Source organism: Triticum urartu, chromosome 7 (assembly GCF_003073215.2).
Source record: "Triticum urartu cultivar G1812 chromosome 7, Tu2.1, whole genome shotgun sequence".
NCBI lineage: Eukaryota > Viridiplantae > Streptophyta > Magnoliopsida > Poales > Poaceae > Triticum > Triticum urartu.
The window spans coordinates 19179841-19200076 of NC_053028.1; the positions used below are offsets into that span (position 1 = coordinate 19179841).

General features: G+C 46.7%; 3 protein-coding genes across 4 annotated transcripts; all 3 read right to left on the reverse strand.

The window, feature by feature from the left end:
* Positions 1 to 362: 362 nt before the first annotated feature.
* LOC125525769 (putative disease resistance RPP13-like protein 3) lies at positions 363 to 5197 on the reverse strand. 2 transcript variants are annotated; one of them, XM_048690780.1, is made up of 5 exons: positions 4868 to 5197; positions 1755 to 4630; positions 1435 to 1627; positions 1160 to 1302; positions 363 to 929 (listed from the first exon to the last, which is right to left on the reverse strand). In XM_048690780.1, the coding sequence occupies exons 1-3, from the start codon at positions 4981 to 4983 to the stop codon at positions 1536 to 1538; spliced, it is 3084 nt and encodes a 1027-aa protein (XP_048546737.1). In that variant the 5' UTR covers positions 4984 to 5197; the 3' UTR covers positions 363 to 929; positions 1160 to 1302; positions 1435 to 1535. The 2 variants fall into 2 exon arrangements, with proteins under 2 accessions (XP_048546737.1, XP_048546736.1); XM_048690779.1 differs by having other exon boundaries at positions 1160 to 1311; positions 4868 to 5196.
* A 2212-nt stretch (positions 5198 to 7409) lies between these two features.
* On the reverse strand, positions 7410 to 10113 carry LOC125525770 (transcription initiation factor TFIID subunit 8-like). The gene is made up of 5 exons (XM_048690781.1): positions 8638 to 10113; positions 8486 to 8566; positions 8317 to 8412; positions 8197 to 8228; positions 7410 to 8112 (listed from the first exon to the last, which is right to left on the reverse strand). Exon 1 carries the CDS (start codon positions 9853 to 9855, stop codon positions 8800 to 8802), a length of 1056 nt encoding a protein of 351 aa, XP_048546738.1. The 5' UTR covers positions 9856 to 10113; the 3' UTR covers positions 7410 to 8112; positions 8197 to 8228; positions 8317 to 8412; positions 8486 to 8566; positions 8638 to 8799.
* A 1226-nt stretch (positions 10114 to 11339) lies between these two features.
* Positions 11340 to 19250, reverse strand: LOC125523166 (protein argonaute 1B-like). Its single transcript, XM_048688223.1, has 23 exons — positions 19159 to 19250; positions 16834 to 17843; positions 16533 to 16753; positions 16310 to 16459; positions 16094 to 16227; positions 15773 to 15882; positions 15587 to 15693; positions 15359 to 15497; positions 15154 to 15270; positions 14607 to 14714; positions 14453 to 14524; positions 13884 to 14006; positions 13622 to 13787; positions 13423 to 13544; positions 13213 to 13350; positions 12954 to 13096; positions 12809 to 12871; positions 12676 to 12739; positions 12438 to 12573; positions 12286 to 12359; positions 12118 to 12212; positions 11995 to 12026; positions 11340 to 11887 (listed from the first exon to the last, which is right to left on the reverse strand). Exons 2-23 carry the CDS (start codon positions 17833 to 17835, stop codon positions 11679 to 11681), a joined length of 3525 nt encoding a protein of 1174 aa, XP_048544180.1. The 5' UTR covers positions 17836 to 17843; positions 19159 to 19250; the 3' UTR covers positions 11340 to 11678.
* Positions 19251 to 20236: the final 986 nt, after the last annotated feature.

Genomic DNA, 20236 nt, shown 5'->3' on the forward strand with positions numbered 1-20236 from the left:
CGTATGCACGGTTCCAGCTTCAACCATCTTTGAGAGGTTCAGTGGTGAACATTCTCAAGATGGTACTTATTCATGTCTGCAGTGTAGCCAAGTGCAAGCAATTGAGCATCAACATTTTTTGCGTCTAGGCTTGCTAGTTATGCTATAAGTATGCCAGCTAATGGACCATGTTTTCAACATTGCTCTTGTGTTCCCTGCACTACGTTTCTCCCTTTCCACTTCCAGAACTATTGTGTCGGTGAGAAAAATGATGGACAGATATACTGCTGTTTGCCAGCATTCTGTTCATTGACAAAGAACTTTTACACTATATGCATCATGTATATAAGACAACGAAAACACAGCCCCATAAACCGAGCAAGTGGGCAAAGGCTACAGGCGATTCCATAACATAGGTTTCTCATAACAAATTAAACAGCAGCCATACAGCAAAAGAAACTACGAAGGCTTGCCGGGCGGTGTTCTCACAACACACTAACGATGCTGTACAGCAAATAATTTACACCCCAATCAGCAGTACAATATAGCTTTAGGTTTGCACGATGGTGTTGTAAAACAGAATCGCCAATACAGGTTGCGGGTACGTAAATACTCTAGCTAGTAAAGGAAGCAAGTACTATGTATTCACAATTGCAGGTCTTCTCATCAGATTGATCATCCATTCCATGATCTTTTCCAAACAATTTACAATTATTTGGGCTAGCAGTTGCCACTTGTACTTTCGATCAGAGATCTTGCTCGCCTCTGTTCCACCGATACCCATAAGATATGTGTCACTCCTCTTCCATTTGGACCGTAAAAACATCAGGAGGTAACTAGCAGCAAACTTGCAAGGTTCAACCTGATGACCAATTGCAGAATAACAACATAAGCAGCTTAGCAGTAGCATCTTGTATAGTACAGTGTATTGGATCTCCACATCTTCTCCCCTGTGGAATAAATATGTACAAAGATTTAACAGATTATTATGAAAACACAAATTTCTTCCTGCTAAGTATGGCAAATTCAAATTACAGAAAACAATATAACTTCTATATGCACAACATAAATAGGAATGCACCTAACAAGTAACAACACAACATTGAACTGGAATCTAAGGACTGTTCCATCTCTCGTCGGTACCAATCATCCCCCAAGTAAAACAAGATTTGAGTGGTACCTGTATAACGTCAGAGAGGAGATAATCAACCCGAAACTTGTAAGGAAGTTGAACGTGATGTGCAAATGCAGCATAACAGCATACGCAGCTTTGTAGTACGTAGTAGCATCTTGTGTGGGGTAGTCCATGGCATTTTCCCCAAGCTGAGTACACTGCATACAACAAAGCAGAGGAGTTTATTTCATCAGCAAATGCATTGAAAAACGCGTCGAGTATCCAGTCCACACTATTTTCTCCATGGCATATATGTTGAATAAGGAAGGGTTAAGATTTACCTTATCCCCGTTTGATCCTTGTCAGTTGCCTTCAACAATAGGAGTAGTTTCTGAACCAATATATAAGGCATATATAAGGCAGCGCACCATGAGTTGTATCTTCAGCAAGCATCTTCGTCATGAGAAGTGCAAGAGAAGAAATCATCTCCATCATCTTCTACATTGGAGCCTTGGATGTGGTGGAAAATAAAAACTACATAGACATGAATTGTAACTTGTGAGTGTATATGTATAGTAGTACCAATTATCATCTCAATCGGTTGATAGCTATTTATATGCTAGTACTACTAGCTGAACGGAATGCAAGTTAATTAGCTGACCTGATTGCGCCCGTCGTCGCCATGGCCACCACTTGCGATTATGAGCGGATCTCTCCTGCTGTTGCTGCCTTCGAAAATTAGCCAATACTTCCTCCCGCGCTTCATATACAGAGGGGTCTATGTTATGCATTCTCCAGACCTCTGTTAGTCGCAGCAGGGGATGGTTGGGGTGTGCCTCCACTTCCCCTTGCAGCACACCAAGCTTCGCCACTCTAGCCCCCAAACCAAGTGAAATGTCCTTGACCCTTGGGAGATGTTTGATGCCAATAAATTCCACACATCGGCCGCGACGGAATTGTATCTTTTCCAGCTGGTGCGAGGTGTCCTCTTCGAATATCACCTCTCTCACTCGATCCGGGTAAAAAATATCTAGTTCCCTGAGATTTGGGAATGCTCTTGCTCCAAAGACTAGACTCTTCCCAACATAAGCATTCTGACGAAGACGAAGGAGCATAAGGTTGGGCAGTGTGCCTAATAGTTCCATGGTTTTATCACCTTTCAGCTCGCTATGCCCTAGATAAATCTTCACTAAATGTATCAAACTTCCAATCCAGTCTGGCATTTCTTCAAGACGTCCAACCAGCTTGAGGCTCCTCATGGATAGGGGAGGAGAAGAAACAGAATGCAGCCACTCGAGAGAGCCATTTTGGCTCGCATTCACCTTAAGAGAGCATAGGGAAGTGAACTTCTCGATAGCTGCACAAAGTAACTTGCATTTTTGCTCGGTAGCCTCTTTCGTTACCACCCCAAGTTTTTTTAGCTGCACAAGCTCACCTAGCTCTTTAATTGCATTGGCATCACTCCGTTTGATGTCCACAACCTCTAGTGTTTGTAACTCTTGTAACTTGCTAATCCCTCTCGGCACACTTACACCTTTGTATATTGACCAATGCCTAAAGCAAGGCATGCGTGGCTTCAAAGCTTTTTCATGAGAATCATCAGTAATCATCTGATGATACATCATGTCCATCAAACATCCCATAGAGGGCTCACCAATATAATACAACCAATATGTTTTTCTACACCGGATGCTACGGAGACTCACAAGGTTACAAATCTCATTTGGTATCACTGATATATCTGTCATTCTTATCTCCAAAGTCTGCAAACCTTTTAATTTTCCTATAGATCTCGGAATTCTATAAATCTTTGAATATGCTTTAGCACTTCCAATATTCAAATACTTCAAGTGGCGTAACAATCCTATGTCCTTGATATCTTTCTTTGTGATTCCGAAGTGTGCACCATGTAGATCCAGGACTCTAAGCATTCTCGTGCTAGGTGAAAAAGGGGGGGCTGGTGGCTCTATGGGTCTCTCACCAAACATAGTTAATGACCTGACATGCCTCCAATCTATGCATTCCTTTAGGAACTTTCTACCATGGTATGATACATGACGAAAATTCTCCTCTGTCACACTAGTTACATTATCGTCCGCGGTCAAGTACACAAAATTTTCATCCCTAGCAATTGAAACCATGACATCACGCATGATATCATGGACTCGACAGCTCTTAACGGTTCCTTCCACATTCACTCTTGATGGTATAATCATGCTTCGGTTGATTAGTTCAATGAAATAACTTTTTCCAACATCCTCGATGTTTACCATACCCCTAGCTTTGATGAACCCCTCAGCTATCCATCTATCTACTAGAGGCCTTCTCTTAATTTCAAAATCCTCAGGAAAGATGCTTAGGTACAAAAAGCACGACTTTAGATGAGATGGTAGGTGGTTGTAGCTCAAAGTAACCACCCTCCTCATTGCTTCAAGGCTTGGGTTAGTCTCAAGCTCTGAAGGGAGATGATCATAAAATTGTCCCCACTCGGCTACCTCTTTTGTGGCAAGGACGCCACCTATCATGAGTATAGCCAATGGTAAACCACCACACTTTTTAACTAATTTTTCAACTATGTTCCCATCTCTCTCCATGTCTTCCTGCCTTTTCCTACTCTTTCTTAGTAACAAATTTGTAGCATCAACTGATTGTAGAGGTTTGAGTTGGTAGATATGTGAGTCACGAGAACACTCCTTAGCTAAGCCCATATCTCGTGTTGTTACTACTATGCGACTGCCTTTCCTATTATTGCTATCAACCGCAAATTCTTGGATCCACCTCCACATATCTATGGTCCACAAGTCATCAGAAACAATAAAATACCTTTCATCCTTGAGCTCTTCCATGAGGTACTTGGAGAGGTCACCCACTTGCACTGCCTTCCCTTTAAGTTCTTTCAAGCATTTCTTCAGTGACTCGGGTCCCAAAAGCTGCCTGATCATATCCTTGAGCATCTCTATCTTGAAAATTGAATGTGATACTGTGATCCAAGCAACACAAGAGAATTTTTGCACAATATCTTCCTTACTTTCATATGTCTTCCTTGCAAGAGTAGTCTTTCCTAAACCACCCATGCCGACAACACATATTACCTTGGGAGAACCATCTTCAGTGTTGACATCCATCAGGTTTATCAACTCCTCCTTAGGCTTGGAAAAGCCCACAAGTTCTGCTTCATCAATGTTGCTAGCCGCGTGATTGCGGACATCTTCGCTGTAGGAATCCACCTCCCCAACGCTGTTGGAGGCCTCCGTCTTGATCAAGTTGTAGCGTGTATTCCTAATGCTTACTTCTTCAACTCTGAGTTTGAGGTCACGGATCTGCATGGCGATCTGATGGCGGTCTTTGAGCTTCATCAGCTGCCGCGACAAGCTTTGGCTTCTCACATGCACCATGAATTCGCTAAGGCAATCTTCAATATTGTACGATAAGTCTCTGACCTGCTTCGCCCACACCTTCAGCAGAATGTCTTTCATCTCAATCGCTTCAGCAGTCAGCAGAAATGCCTGCATCGTCTCTAGCTCATCTTTAATGAACCTGCCAAACAAACATGCATAAGAAATGTAGGACAACAGTTGGTGTCGTCCAAGAGCTCGTATTATGCAGCAACGTGTAGGGAAATTTGCACCTCAGTAGCTCAGTGAATAGACTTTAGACCCGCCACATACATAAATGTAGCAATGCTGACGTCTAAAGGTCTAAGCAACTACAAACTTAATTACTCCCTTAAGTTGTACTAAAGCGGCGACAAATAATATGAATTGAAGGGAGTACCAGATATCCTTCCGCACACCCATCAGCAAGCTCATCTCGGCGGCGGCGGCGGAGGCGGCCTTGCAGATGGCACCCCCCAGCATGGACCTCGCCATGCTCACCGCCGTCCCTGCCATGTCCGGCTGGTTTCTCTCTTTGCTCTTGTGTCTTTGTTTTTCAGGCTCTCTTGCTTAAGTTGGAACTACTATTTGCAGATCACAGGTAGGGGGAGGCGCTTATATAGCAAATCGACCGAGCCCTGGCTGTGAACCAGGTCTCATCTTGTCATCTTTACCCGTAGCCGTTGCACTCCACTAATGAATGAGCCTATGCGATAATACGCATATCTTCATCCGAGTATGCAATAATGGTCCTTGGACGGCAACACACGAGCGACATGTAATTTTCTTTTCTCATTTGTTTCAAAATTCTTTCACACGTGGCTTTTGTTCCCCTATATATCTACTCTTTGCTATGCGCGCGGGAACGAGTTTACCCAAGCCGCCGCTTAGAAGCGAAAGGGGAGGGAACATGTTAATTAAAAAGCATAGTAATCATTTAACAACATTGACTTGGTATTGTGGGTGTCCATTTTTTCATATAAACTTGAAATTTTGACTTTTTTTTTAGAAAACTTTCAATCCATTCATCTTCAATCATGCTTCAATCATGGTAATACAACGAACACTAGAAATAATAAAAATTGCATCCAGATCCGTAGACCACCTAGCGACGACTACAAGCACTGAAACGAGCCAATCCTTAAGGCAATAATTATCCTTTGGACTATGACACACGAGCGACGTGTGTTTTATTGTTTGCCCCAAAATACTTCCGCTGAATTATTGTGGCTCGTGTTTTCGTGTATGTCTATTTGTTGTCCCACGAAAAAAGGAGAAATAATTGCAAGAAAGCTGCACACTAAAATTGCATCAAGGAAATACCAGCCAAAGATGAAAATTAAATGGCAAAGATGGACTTGTTAGCTTACGTGGAACAAATACACCCAATTGATATGATCATATACTCTCTCCGACGGATCTGTCCTTGATGGATTTGCTCGGATCTGGTCATTGTTCATCTACGTTCGTGTGTCTTCAGGTTTGATCTACTCTATCATTAATGGGCGACGATCGTTATTCCGTTGCGCTGGTCTTATGAGACTTTAGCATGACGAATTCCCAATTGTCTACTACAATTGTCCTGCTATGACGAGGAAGGGGCGATGACGTTGGCATGATGGAATTGAAAAAAAAACACTCAAACATTTTTTAAACTTTTGGGCAACATGCATGGTCTAGCATAATACTCACGGTAAAAGTTTCGGGACAAAATAATTTACGTCGTATCCCAACAAAATATGAAAGAATCAATACTATATAAACACTACTATTCACGATTTTTGTAGCTGCCCTTTCATATTTTTTTTTCCGCCCAGAATACGACATAGCTCATTTCGCCCCGAAACTTTTAAACGTGAGTACTATGACATAGCTCACTTCGTCCCAAAACTTCAAACATGGTGCGCCTTAACAATCGCTAAACCAACTCCAATATGGTTAAGGCAAACTGGTTATAAAATCAATCCCTGCATGTAACCAAAGAACAAGCAAGAATTTGAGATATGCAATTTGAATTGCAGGTATAACATGAAGTACTTAATCAACACTTATTAGGACCAGTGCCTTGAGCAAAACAGGGGTATTTATGTATCTTTGGGTGGACAGGAGGCCAAGACGGTCATGTATATACAGCACTTTGGACAAAATAAGGGTATGTATGTATCTCTAGGTGGACAGGAGGCCAAGATGGTCATGTAAATACAGCATTTGTTGTATAGTATTAGTGGAGGGCAGTATATGATATACAACAGCAGCAGTAGAGTACTTGTTCCAAAAAGGCAGCAAGGATGTGCAGGATTGTGGCGCGAAAGAATCGCAAATTCAGAATGCAATTCCTAAGATTTACTCGATAAATCCTCAACTAACGACTGCTACTGTATAAAAGAATTCATTTGCTGGGATTCTGTTCAAGTAGGCCCAGTATTCGTTGACTGGATCTGCTGCTTGCCGAAATATGCCCACTTAATTATGACAGGCAAGAGATACATACAATGTCTTCTAGAGTAGGAGTGTGTCCTATTGGGGATTAAGAAGGAATTCCAGAGCCAAAATCTTAGTACCTTGAGGCGGCAGCGCAGCCGAGTCATTCGATCCAACCAATACCTGGCATAGTTGAGAGCTTTGCTCTGCCGCCCCTCCCTCGACGGCAGGGGACGACTAAACAGAGCATGCAGCTAGCGGTCGAGCAAAAACAGAGGAAAAAACCTCTGTTTGTGGAGCTGCCAGCACTCTGTTTTTCCCTGAAACCTCTGTTCAAGAAGTAGCTTGTGTATTTTCAGAAGCTTGCAACTTCTTGTCCAATACAATACACCCACCGTCCATTGTTTCTCCTCTAACATGAGTATGTTCTGAACCCCCAACATAAATAAACACAACTAATATGCAGCAGCATGTGGGTTGAGGTATTGCAGCATATAGATAAGTAGTACATCTCTTCAAGCTAAAACTAAGAAGAAACATAAACTTTATTGGCACATGTAATTCGCCATGCTAGGTAGAGCATTCTCTTCCCTGGTATGGACTGCAGCAAACAAGTCCCGTCTATCTGCCCTTACATCATCTTCCACTTGAGACCAAGAAGCAGAAGCTGAACGCTGCCGGATGTCTCCCGCAACTAAAATTCTGATGTGTCATGGCATAATACTCAGTTCTACACCTGCCTACTGCACCAATAGGAGCACACGGAACTGAGTTTAATCTGTGCACCAATGACCAGATGGAGCAGAGTTTGTGGAAGAAACGTGAACCTTAGATTGGCAGGATGATAGGTAGTATCCGTAACGCTAGGGCTAGAACAAGTAGGAAATCTGAACATTTTTTATGTTCTCACACCCCTAGCTGTTGTCAAGCAAGATCTTAGCTGGATGCGAAACACGGTGTTGCATGCTATCTAAAACTAATAACCCTTAAAATTGTTATTGTTTGCACAATGGTGTAAAGCAATACAGCTCGCAGGCACTTATAATACCGTCAATGGAATCATCACAACCTTAACAGTAAAACATGACGCACTTGGCATCTTTCCTTCTGGGCAGGGAGAGGCCCGACAGCAACATTCCCAAAAGCCCTGGCGCCGCATGAACCGCAAGCAACAGACCGGTCAAGCCCAGAAGGCTGCCAGATGTGCATAATACGCTGGAGGAACTGCAATTGTCAGCGTTCAGTTTTACAGCAAGGTGTCTAGCATGAGAAGCTAAAGAGGAAAAACTTTTCGCATGGGGAGTTTACCGATCGATACAGGGCGGGTGCACCCAGCATACCTGAAACAGTAGGAATTTTCTATTTAATTGGCCGGATAAACAGCACTACATTCTAATTATCAAAAGGATAGATGGAACAGTAAGTTACGTGTAGCACAAGTTGTTTGTAAGAGTTTCCAACTCATCAGTGGTAAATTTGATCTCGTCCCATAGAACATGATAATGAAGTAGGCCAGCTGGTCCCCTGAAAGGAATCGACATTTGAATCAGCAATCTGCTCATTCCATCGAATGAACTGCAAATAAAGAAGGGCCAACCTGAATGCCAGCATGGCTACATATGTAGAAATCAAAATCCAACAGATGGCAAATCTTCCAACTCGATAACAGTGCATAGAACTATAAAAATAAATATGGTCAGGTTCAAAATTGAGCTAAACACAAGAAACTTGTTTGCACAAGCAACTAACCAGGCAGCATGTTTCCTGCTTCTATCAACAATATGTTTCCCATCAATGGCAGTGAAAGCCGGCAAGGATCTCCAAGGTCGGCACCGGTAAGAGGATAAGAATTGGAGAGCATCACCGGCAAGAAAGACGCGAGCAGCATCAGCATGGTAGGAGCACAGCAGATCAGCTAGGCTTCTCCATTGGTTCTGCTATCGACAGTGCCCTCCGCTTCCGATCATCCTCCAGGAACAAGGGGCCCTCACGGTCCTCCAAGGCTCTCGAATTCAACGCCATCACCCTTGACTTCCTATCAGTCCCTATCCTAAAATACACCGGTGGCCTCTCCTTTGGAACTATCCTTTTCCGACATCGACCTTGGTCCCTCCTCCCCTCATCAAGTTTTTCATCCTCTGATTGTGTGAAAGTGGGTGCAAAGTTCTCAAGGGCAGAGTGTTTCTTCCCCAAATTTGGCACGGCAACCTCTGGCACCTCCTTCTCCCCATAACACAGTGCCGACTGAATAAACGGATTGCTCTTGACCACAGCCCTATCTAGCTCCTTCCCCTTGCCAGCACCCTCCTCCACCACCATCGCCGGGCGGATCCCGTTGCCACCCGCGAGCGCCAGCTGCCGCTGCAAACCAAGCAGCGACTTCTCGGCCTTCCTCTGCCGCCGCACCTGCTCAACCTCATCCACCACAGCCGACGACCCGCCGACCATCTCGCCCGACTCCTCGGCCATCGCATACGTATGGGGCTCCGGAAAGGCCGGGAGCCACTCCGGCACATGCCTCATCCCGCTCCCCCGGCCCAGCGCCGCAAAGCTAACACACGGCCGCGACGGCGGCGGATCATGCCGCACCGGAAACCTGGGCAGCCGCTGCCTCACGGAGAGCGGCTTGTCATCGGCATCACCAGCGAACGCGACCAAATCCTTGACGACGCCGGAGCCGACGAGGCAGCCGCGGGTAGAGGAGGCGCCCTCGAAGCCCTGGTACGCCTCGCCGGTCTCCTCCAGGAACTGCAGCACGTCGAGCTCGTTGGGGGCGGAGCGGCCGGCGTGGTTGGCGTGGGCGTTGGCGGCGCCGCCGAGGAGGCGGAGGTAGCGGAGGAGGACGTCGGCGAGCGCGTCCACCGCCGAGCGGGTCGCGGAGGCGAAGCCCGCCGCCTGCAGCATCCGCGCCACCGCGGCCCTCGCCGCCGCCCGCCCGAACTCGTCGGCGCCGCCGCCGCCGCCCATGCCTCCACGCCCCGCGCGGGCGGATCCGGGGCTGGCTAGGGTTAGGGTTGCGGGTCGCGCCGCCGCCTCCGCCGAATCGAGGGGGAGGGAGGTCGCATCGATCGGATTGATTGATGATCGAGGGGTTTGGGGGAGGGGGATTTGAAGGCAGTGGCCTGAATTTGGTAGGGAATCGACCGAGGGTGGGTGGGTGGGTTTAGTTAGGGTTTGGACCGTTGGGGGCTGATGATTTCCTTTCCCCGTCGTGCACCTGCGGCCTGCGGGAGATGTGAGCCGACACGGAGGGGGTGCGGACACCGACCTCCTGACGTCGGCGGGTTTTAGCATAAATCCCGCACATTGAGCACCTTCGAGGAACTGAGTCTGAGCTTGACGACGTCGCCGCAGTAGATATTTTTGTTATCGATGGAACGTCTCTTCTTACCGAAGACACATCGCCACGGGCCTAAAATAAATTTAGAAAAATACGAGCAACAATGTCAAGTTTAGGACTTGAACTCTGATAAGCTGAGGATATCATTGTCCTCCTAACCACCCAAACAAAGGTTGGTTCGTGCTGACATAGACGGTTGATGTGTGAAGTTAAGAGAAGATTCTTTTCTAGTCTCCCCTCTCTTGGGGCAACTAGTATGTTGTCGAATAATTTCAGAATTTTATAAACTGTCTAAATATTAGGTTATATTCTAGTCTCCCCCATTTTCTTCCCCATCCAATGATACTGACCCTCCCAGAGCCGCAGATCTCCCGTCGGATGAAGCCAGCTCCTCCTAGCCCAGTCGCGGTCACCCCACCCGTCTACATGTTGCCGGATAACGAACATGTTCCATAGCTAGTGTTAGGCTGACATTTTGATGAAATGTACTGAACTATGTACTTTGCTCAAGTTGGCAACGAAAATGTAAGCATTTGTCGAAATTGGTGATGAACTATGGTGTGTCTACAGTTGACCAAAATCGGCGAAGACAAATGGGTGAAATTGAGGGCTGCACTTTATGGTACCTACTAGGTAAGCAGTTCTTATTCGAAGAACCCTTGCCTTTTGTTTAGCTCAAGACTAAATCATCATGGCTCTAGTATGAATCTAAGATTTTAGTTGAATTGATTCATAGGATCACAAAAGATAATTTCTATATTACACAGGATCCTAGCTGGATGTGAAAACATGATGCCATGGCATGTAAAGCCAACAGGGGTTCTTCACTTAAAATCGCTACTCCACAGGTGGTAATCATTGGCATGGATTATACACGCAATGCCAGTGGTGGTCAGTGTAAAGATGTACTCCTTTCTGATTTTGCTAACATTGTATCTATCTTCACCAATGCTAACTTCAATTCTGGAAATATAAGCCTACAAAATTATCAAGAGTATGCAGTCGTTTGCCAGTGTTCTATTCTTTCACTAGAAATGCCTTCATACAGACAACCCTAAGAATCTACCGTTGTATGCAACCATGCAAGACAACGAAGACACATGCCAGCAAATGATTCCATGACACAAGTTCATAAATATTTCAAACACCAGTCATACAAATGTAGATGGCTACGCAGATATCTCACAAGGCACAGCCGCGAAAGCGAAAGCTTCTCGCAGCACCACCGGAGCAGCACAACAGGTAAATGACACCCAATCCAGTCAAATAGCTTAAAAGGTTTGTGCACCGGTCGCCAAGCTGGTGCAAGTACTTAGAATACCCTAGGCAAGCAATAAAACAGAGTACAACAGATACTTCGATATAGGTTTGCACAATGGCGTTGAACATCATCACCAATACTACTCACAGGTGCTTCAAGTACCCTCACGGTAACCACCCGGATCTTATCTTAGCAGTAAAACATGACACGCTTGACGTTTTCCTTGAGGGCAGGGAGAGGCCTGACAGCAACATTCCCGAACCTGGTGCTGCTGCGTGGACCGCCCTGTGGAGGACCGCCACGTGCACCGCTAGCCACAGACCCGCTGTCAGAGGTGTCCGGCTCCATGTAGAACCGAGCCCGGAAGGCTGCCAGATGTGCATAATATGCAGGAGGAACTGCAGGCAAGCAAACAACCGATGGTTAGAGTTGGACTTTTAACAGCACTGAATCTAGTACGAGAAGCTTGAGGAAAATGTTGCTCGCAATAGATAGGGGAGTTTACCAATTGACACGGAGCGGGTGCATCGAGCATAGCTGAAACAGGAAAAAGTTAATGTTTGATCAGCCAATGTAACAGTAGTGAGCTTTAATTATTATAAAAGTGCATGATAGAACAGAAAATTACGTGTAGCACAAGTTGTTTGTGAGAGTTTGCAACTCATCAGCAGTAAATTTGTTCTCGTCCCACAGAACATGATAATGAGCAGGCCGGCTTGTTCCCTGAAATGAATCCACACTCGAATCAGCAATCTGCACATTTTGTCAAATGAACACATTGCAAATGAAAGCTAACCTGAATGCCAGCATGGCTGCACAAGTAGAAGTCAAATTCTGTCGGATGGCAGATCTTCGAATCAACAACGGTGCCTGGAATTAGGAAGCATAAAAATGGTCAGATTCGAATCTCAACCAAGAACAAAAACCTTGTTTGCACAAGAAACTAACCAGGCAGTATGTTCCCGCTTCTGTCGACAGTACGCTGATCATTGTGATTGTTAGCAAAAAGCCTAGTGTGATGACGCTTCTGGACAACCACAAAGGTAACTGGAGGCTGATAATTGGGCTCCAAGGATGCACAGGCCTAACAACATAGTTAAGAAATGTCACTCAGAGAAAAATGTGGAATATTACCAACCAAAGTATGGTTAAACCCCTAGGAGAAATGTAGTCAAAGCAATTGTACCTTCCGAATGGCATCAAGTTCAAACAACAGAACCTGGTAGAACTGTCCCTCGCTGACACCATCCCTGAAAATACCAGTTGTTTAATAATAGGCAACCACGTTTTAGCAAAGATGCACAAGAAAGGCTATGAACCTGTAAAATATGATTCTCTGAGGTTTCTGTCCAGTCGCCCTCTTGAAAGATATGAGAAGCTCCCTGCAAAATTTAACAGAAATTACACTTTTAGCAGCATCCAAGTATAGAGTTAGTATGTTTCCTTAGCTCACTAAGAGCTTACTTGATCATGCCGCCAGTAACAGTTCCTCTTTGGGGATCTTGCCATACTTTAAAAAGATCCTGTATCAGCTCTTGCCTATGGGCTTGGGCACTCACTAATCCTGCGTACTTGGTTATCTCAGGCCAGTCTTGAGAAGCAACCACCTAGAGAAAAGAATATTATCAAACAATCAATAAAACTACAGAACTTCCAACACACCTAGAAAATTGTGGACCTTCAATTACATCTCAAGACATCTTTATAATGACAAGTCACTTACAGCTGCAATGGAAGGGCTAGAATCTTCTCCAGGGTGAGGATGTGTAACATCAGCACCAAATATTATGGTCGGTCTGTCGGTAACAAGGCGAATCCTCCTTGCCAAAGCATCCACAAGAACAGTATTCCTTCCCCCCACCTGAAAAGTAGGAAAACATATAAACAACAAGGTCTATTATAGAGAATGAATGGTTGGAGGTCAGTGAAATACCTTAACATTGATTTTGAGAGCTACATTAGCAAGATACTGCTTGCTCATCTTAAAAACATGTTTTGTAAGACAACACTGGGATACCAATCCAAGTTCAGTCTCGCAAATTCTTTTAAGGTCCCCTGGAGAAAAAACAAAAAAATAATAAGCAAAAGTATGCACATGGGAATCTTCAAACGTGCTTTGGAAGAGATCATACCATAAAGAGAACCATTATTATCCGGCAGTATAACAATTAGCAGGTCAAGTTCTTTGCCCGGGGGTTTGCTTGCGTTCATGGCATCATGATAACGTGCCTTCAGTGCTCTTTCCACGTGTTCAGGCCTCGCACTAAGTACGGGCAGCACAGGTTCAGGTGCAAAGTTCTAAGACATAGAAAAAGAGAAGTTGATGACTACAGAATGCAAAATAACCAAAGCGACAGAGGAATATGAGAAGGTAGTTGCATGATTGAACCATACCATTCCAGATATTTGGCACATTATAGCCAGCTCATGACAGAAAACCTTGGCAGCATTATCTTGCACATTCCGGGAGAAGTTAATACATGCCCAGTGGCTGACTCTACCACCATTGACCATTTTCTACTCACCAAAATGAACAAGTATGAGAACTAGTTAAAACATAACATCACAAGATGAGGGGGTAAATGGGTTGAAGAAACAATGCTAATGGAGGGCATCCCGCCCATATAGTATGGTTTTGAGATGTGCATATTCTGTTAAAATTATCCCATGTGAACCTAGACAGTCTTCTAAAAAGTGAGAAAGAAGAACAGCAGCAAACTTATGATACAATTAGTATTTATGAAAGCTGCATGTTGCAAAGAGGTTGATATTCTTGCTACTGTATTGATAATTCATTGAGCAGACAATTGCAGAAATAATTTCCAGCTCAGATGGTTAATTGTTTACCAGTTGTTTGGTTCGTTGCCATTTCTATTTTTATTTCACATCATTTATTTATCTATGCATGGCTTTGTTTAAAAATTATTTCAGTAGAACTCTTCCGTTACATCACCAAGACCTACCTTGTTCATCATGTTCCATTGGCCGACCCTGGGTAAGACATCCTTCTCTCTGCCACTATCATGGTACTTAAGCTATAAAAAAGAGCATGCAATCAGCTGCTATGCACAGATATGAAATCAACTGCTGTCTAATCGCAATAGAAAATTGACTTACCCTTGGCGGAGGCAGAACACGAGCTTCAACCGATGCAAGTTGCTCATCAATTTTTATGCCAAATTCCTGTGCATATGGATCTTCGTAGTATGCATTGTGATGCACAGTCTGGTTAAATGAAGACAGACAAAAAAGAGATTTAAACGCTTAAGTTTAAGAGGATAATCCTGGTGCAGATATCAGTGATAATACCTAAAGCATTTGACATAAGACAGATATAAAGGGTCATAAACTCATAATAGTTTCCACCATAACAACTGACCCATCAAGGCATCAACAACTATCATCCTCATCAAGAAACTACCATCTATTAAACTATACTTGTGCAGGAATCCTAAAAAACATACAGATGCTTTAACTGCAATAGCATAAACTAAATACTCCAAACATCAAATGGGAAGAACTCTGTAAACATGATTGACTGGGGAAAACATCAAACAGCTACATAAACACATATATACAAGCGTACAGACACAGCATGTCATAATTTTGCAGCAACAATGTTACAGCAATTTGCAACAAAATGATAAAAGTAATTAACAATCACCTGCAAGATGTCCTTCTCACGCTCTTGAGGGCGCTGGCAAGTCACTTTCAGTAGAGCAGTTATTTGTTTTTCATTCAATCGTTTTGAGTAGCGTTGTCCTTCAACAATCTTACAAACCTGATATTTCCATGTGAGAAATTGATGAACAACTTGTACCAACATACTGAGGTGTTAAAGAAAGCAAGGTTGTTGAAGATATACTAACCTCCATGGGGAGATAATTCGGTCTTTGCTGATTACCGACTTGCAAGCAAGGTAAAGTGGTGTGCTGAATATTGAAACCATACGTCTCCAGGAAGTATTGCACCACAGTCTTCACAGTACCGCGATCATCAACAGGGAATCTACCACATGAAAACCCAACAAGGAATCACCCACAAATCTGCAGGAGCATAAGAGCATTCTGTGTATAAAGCAGGGAAGAGGCACATACGATAGCTCTCGTGTTGCTTGTGATGTGAGGCCAGATATACGGTATTTCCTACGCATGTTTCCTCGATGTGTAACCTCAACCTTTACACCTCGTAGGGCTTTTTTAATCTGCAGGAGGGAGAATAATGATAACTAGGCATAACCAGAAGTCTCTGTGAACAACAGCGAGACAAGCAATGAATCGAACCTTCACACGATCTGAATCAGTGAGCGGTCTAACTGAGATGTCTCTGCACAGAAGCTGAGCAACAAACTCAATCACAGGGAGAGGCTCGATAAATGCTGTAGAAGACATATCTGCAAGAAGAAACACCGTATAAAATCACTATTTCAGCAAGACAAATGAGCATTCAGCAACCTACACCTGCATGCTCTGTAAAACCGAACTTGGACACTATGTATTACTGAGCATTCAGGCCACCCACCGACCACATTTATCACAACTGAGAAGACAACAAATGAACAGTGATACACAAGGAGAAATCAAGATGGGAGGGGGGCATCTAACCAATATTCAGCGAAAGTCCCATCTGTGTAGGTCTTATACTTTGGTAAAATCCACGCCAACTTTCCAAACCGTCCCCAAGTCTCTGACGTCTCCCTAGGTTGGGAGAATAAAATGATCTACTAACTGGGGAATACCTACAGAAGAAAAAACTCAAACAAATTTTAACCGATGCCACATGAAAAATAATAACATGAGACATGGTTAACTAAGATTTACCTGGCAGTAGGCAATTCCCGTAGCACAATGTCAAGCACCTGAAGAGCTTCTTGAGGTGCATCTGGTTGCCTCCCGGCTAGAAACATAGCCAAATGATGGAGATCAGCACGGGCAGCATATTTGATCACCACCCTGAATTGTCTCTCACGCCTTAAAAACAAAGGGGAATGTCAGTACAAAACTATGACTAAGTTCAAGTACAAATATCACAGCAACAACATACCTTGGCGTGGCTTGCCCACCAACAAGGCCTTCATCTTCATCTTGCAGAGCGATTTCAAATGTCCTCGAAGTAAACGGTAATGGCCCAGCTGTATAAAGGCTCTTCCTTCCATCATAGGCAGGTAGACGTCCATTCATATGAGATTGTCTATACAGCTTTACAAGTTCTGCAATCACAGCACGATTAACACCTCGCGATGTAACCTCTGGCGTTATGGTCACCTGATGAAACAAGACTGATGATCAGAAACTGCAAAATGATAAGTCCAGTGTGGGAATAAAATTTCATCTGAAGGGCATACGTCGTATTGGTGAAGGTCTTTATCAGGGAGCTCCGCGAAGAAATGATTGGCTTTCACCACACACCTATCCCCACATTTACCCATTCCAGGGCGCAATGGGAATCGAACTGATTTGCTTGATGCAGGTGCCGGTTGAATGGCTTGGCTGGTCGAACTTTGATCACTGATGTCAAGTTTCTGAAACTGTTGCTCGACTTGTCCACTGCTCACCTCCGCCGCAGGCTGAGAGGATGAGCCAGCTCCCGATGCGGATGGTGAAACCACCGGGGCTTGATATTGGACATCTGGGGCTTGGTGCAGCTCGGGAACTGTTCTTGACTGACCTGGAGGAACATTGTATCCTCCATGTCCTCCCCTATGCCCGCCATAGGATGGCTGCGGCATTCCACCCCCTCTAGGGCGTGGACCACCACGTCCCTGATAGTCACGCTGTTGATATTCAGGTGGACCACCACCTGGATGTCCACGGCCCTGAGGGTCACGCGGTTGATATTCAGGTGGAGCACCACCTGGATGTCCACGGCCCTGAGGGCCACGCGGTTGATATTCAGGTGGAGCACCACCTGGATGTCCACGGCCCTGAGGGCCGCGCGGTTGATATTCAGGTGGAGCACCACCTGTATGTCCATGGCCCTGAGGGTCGTGCGGTTGATATTCAGGTGGCCTAGCACCTGGATGTCCACGGCCCTGATAGTCACGTGGTTGATATTCAGGTGGACCACCACCTGGATGTCCGCGGCCCTGATATTCACGCTGTTGATATTCGGGTGGGCCACCTGGACGGTGGGCAGCTGGCCCTCCCTGGCCCTGGTACTGTCCACCACGGCCTAGGTGTTGCCCACCACCACGGCCACCCTGTTGAGGCACCCAACCACGTCCACCACCATGCTGTTGATGCTGTTGAGGAGGAGCTCTCTCGGCTGGCTGCGATGAACCCTGTCCAGGAGCTCCCGAAGCCTCTCCGGAACTCTCTCCAGTGCCGGTTCTTTTCTTCCTAACCATGATGGGCTCTGCCAAGACAAGAATGCACCAAAATGTTAGGTTACAGAAATTATGAAGTATCGAAGATGGAAAGATACTGCTCAGGTATAACTTGAAGCAGAAAGACATATAACATCATAATCGAGCAAAAGCCTAGCGAGAAAAACGAAATTGGTGCATTTCTCAGTTTAGCATCCCATCAACCAGATGGGCCCAATAACATGTCTGCAAACCATCATGGGATAAGATTCGTTCCGTGCTTGTAACAAACGTACACAACCCCTTCGGGAGACGCTCTACTCGACCTGAAAAGGAAGGCTAGAACACACAAGCTCGGTCCTCACGAATCTGCTACGATTTAACCCTGACTCAACAACATGTCTAGGCAAACCATGCACGGCAACCTTTCCTCAAGGACCGAAAACTCTTTAGAAAAATGTCACCCGAGCATAATGATAAGGAGTAGGCAGCATAGTTTGCATATAAAGTGGCACTAGAAATCGAATACCACACTACAGACTATACCAATGCAAGTCCTATGACTGCAAGACCATACCGGAAACTTTCAAAGATGCCTTCACTAATGTCATCATACTTCCTTTCTTTCTTTATACGTGTTGCTGCTCAGTCAAGGGCAGCAAATATTTGGAACGAAGCAAAAAAAAACATCCATATATGACTCCCAGAAACCTATGGACACCGCCACGAACAACAGTCCTACACAACAAGCCTGCAGCCCGCCATGGGAGAAGGAAGGCGCATTCCCCGCCTGTAACAGATGCACACAACCCCGACGGGAGTCGACCCGAAAAGTAACCTAGAATTTATTTGACCCTGGCTGGCTTGACGGCGCATCTAGGCAAGCCGCGCATGACTACCTCCCCAAGGACGGGAGACAGCAGCATCCTAAACCTCGACCAACCACGCCGTGGGCATGAACAGACCAATTGAGCCAGAGCCACCAGCAAGCAAGCGCGCGACGAACAGAGTAACAAAACAAATCGGTCACTCCGGCAAGCAGCCTGCGCAGCCCCGCAAGCGCGCGCACGCACGCACTAGGCGCCGAACGAACAGGACGCTACAGCAAGCGGACAGGGCCACCGATGCGGCCGGCCCAGGCGCGGGAGCTCCGGGGGCGCCCTTCCCTTGGACGGGCAGGAGGCCGGCCTCGCGCCGCGCCGGAGCGAATCCCGCCCCGATGCCCCAGGGGCAAAAGGGAGGGAAGAGAGGCTCTGCCGCGCGACGCGATCTATCTCCGGAGGGGCGTGGCGGGGATGTGTGCGACGCGGGAGGGCGGGAGGGGGGAGGGAGCGTGGCGGGCCGGAGAAGGAGCGGGAGGCATACCTCAGGGGCGGCGAGGCCCGGCGGCGGCGGCGGGTCGCGAGGGGGGGGGGGGGGGGGGGGGGGGGGGGGGGGGGGGGGGGGGGGTGGAGGAGTGGACGAGTGGGAGCACGTGGCGACCGGGTCTCGCCCGTAGTAATACGCGCGCCTGCGGGCGGATGACGGCAGCCCTCCCCCCACCCTCTCTCTCTTCTCTCTTCTCTGCGCTCTAGATTGGATTCTGCGCGTGAGATCGATCGACTGCCTGCCGTAACTCCGCCGCATTATCACGCTCCACGGATGGGTTAAACCCGCTTTATAGATGATGATGATGATGATGATGATGACGTGGCTCCTCCCTCGACGTCCACGTCCGTGCCTCCACTCACGAGCCGACGTGCGGCTTCTCCCTCGGTCTCCACGTCCGTGCCCCAATCACGAGGCGATGCGTGCCTTCTCCCTCGACCCTCCACGCCCGTGCCTCACTCACAAGGCGACGCGCGGCTTCTTCCTCGGCCTCCACGTCCGTGCCCCTACTCGCGAGGCGACGCGTGGCTTCTTCGTCGGCCTCCACGTCCATGCACCCACTCGCGAGGCGACGCGTGCCTTCTCCCTCAGCCTCCACGTCCGTGCACCCACTCGCGAGGCGACGTGTGGACTCTCCCTCGGCCTCCACGTCTGTTCCCCCAATCACGAGGTGACCCGTGCCTTCTCCCTCGCCCTACGCGTCCGTTCCCCCACTCACTAGGCGACGCGTGGCTTCTCCCTCGACCGACACGTCCGTTCACCCACTCACAAGGCGACGCGTGGCTTCTTCCTCAACCTCCACGTCTGTTTCCCCAATCACGAGGCGACACGTGCCTTCTCCCTCGACCTTCACATCCGTGCCCCACTCATGGGGCGACGCGTGCCTTCTCCCTCGTCCGTGCCCCACTCAAGGGGCGATGCGTGCCTTCTCCCTCGTTCTCCACGTCCGTGCCCCACTCAAGCAGTGACGCGTGCCTTCTCCCTCGACATCCACGTCCGTGCCCCACTCAAGCAGTGACGCGTGCCTTCTCCCTCGACATCCACGTATGTGCCCCACTCATGCGGTGGCGCGTGG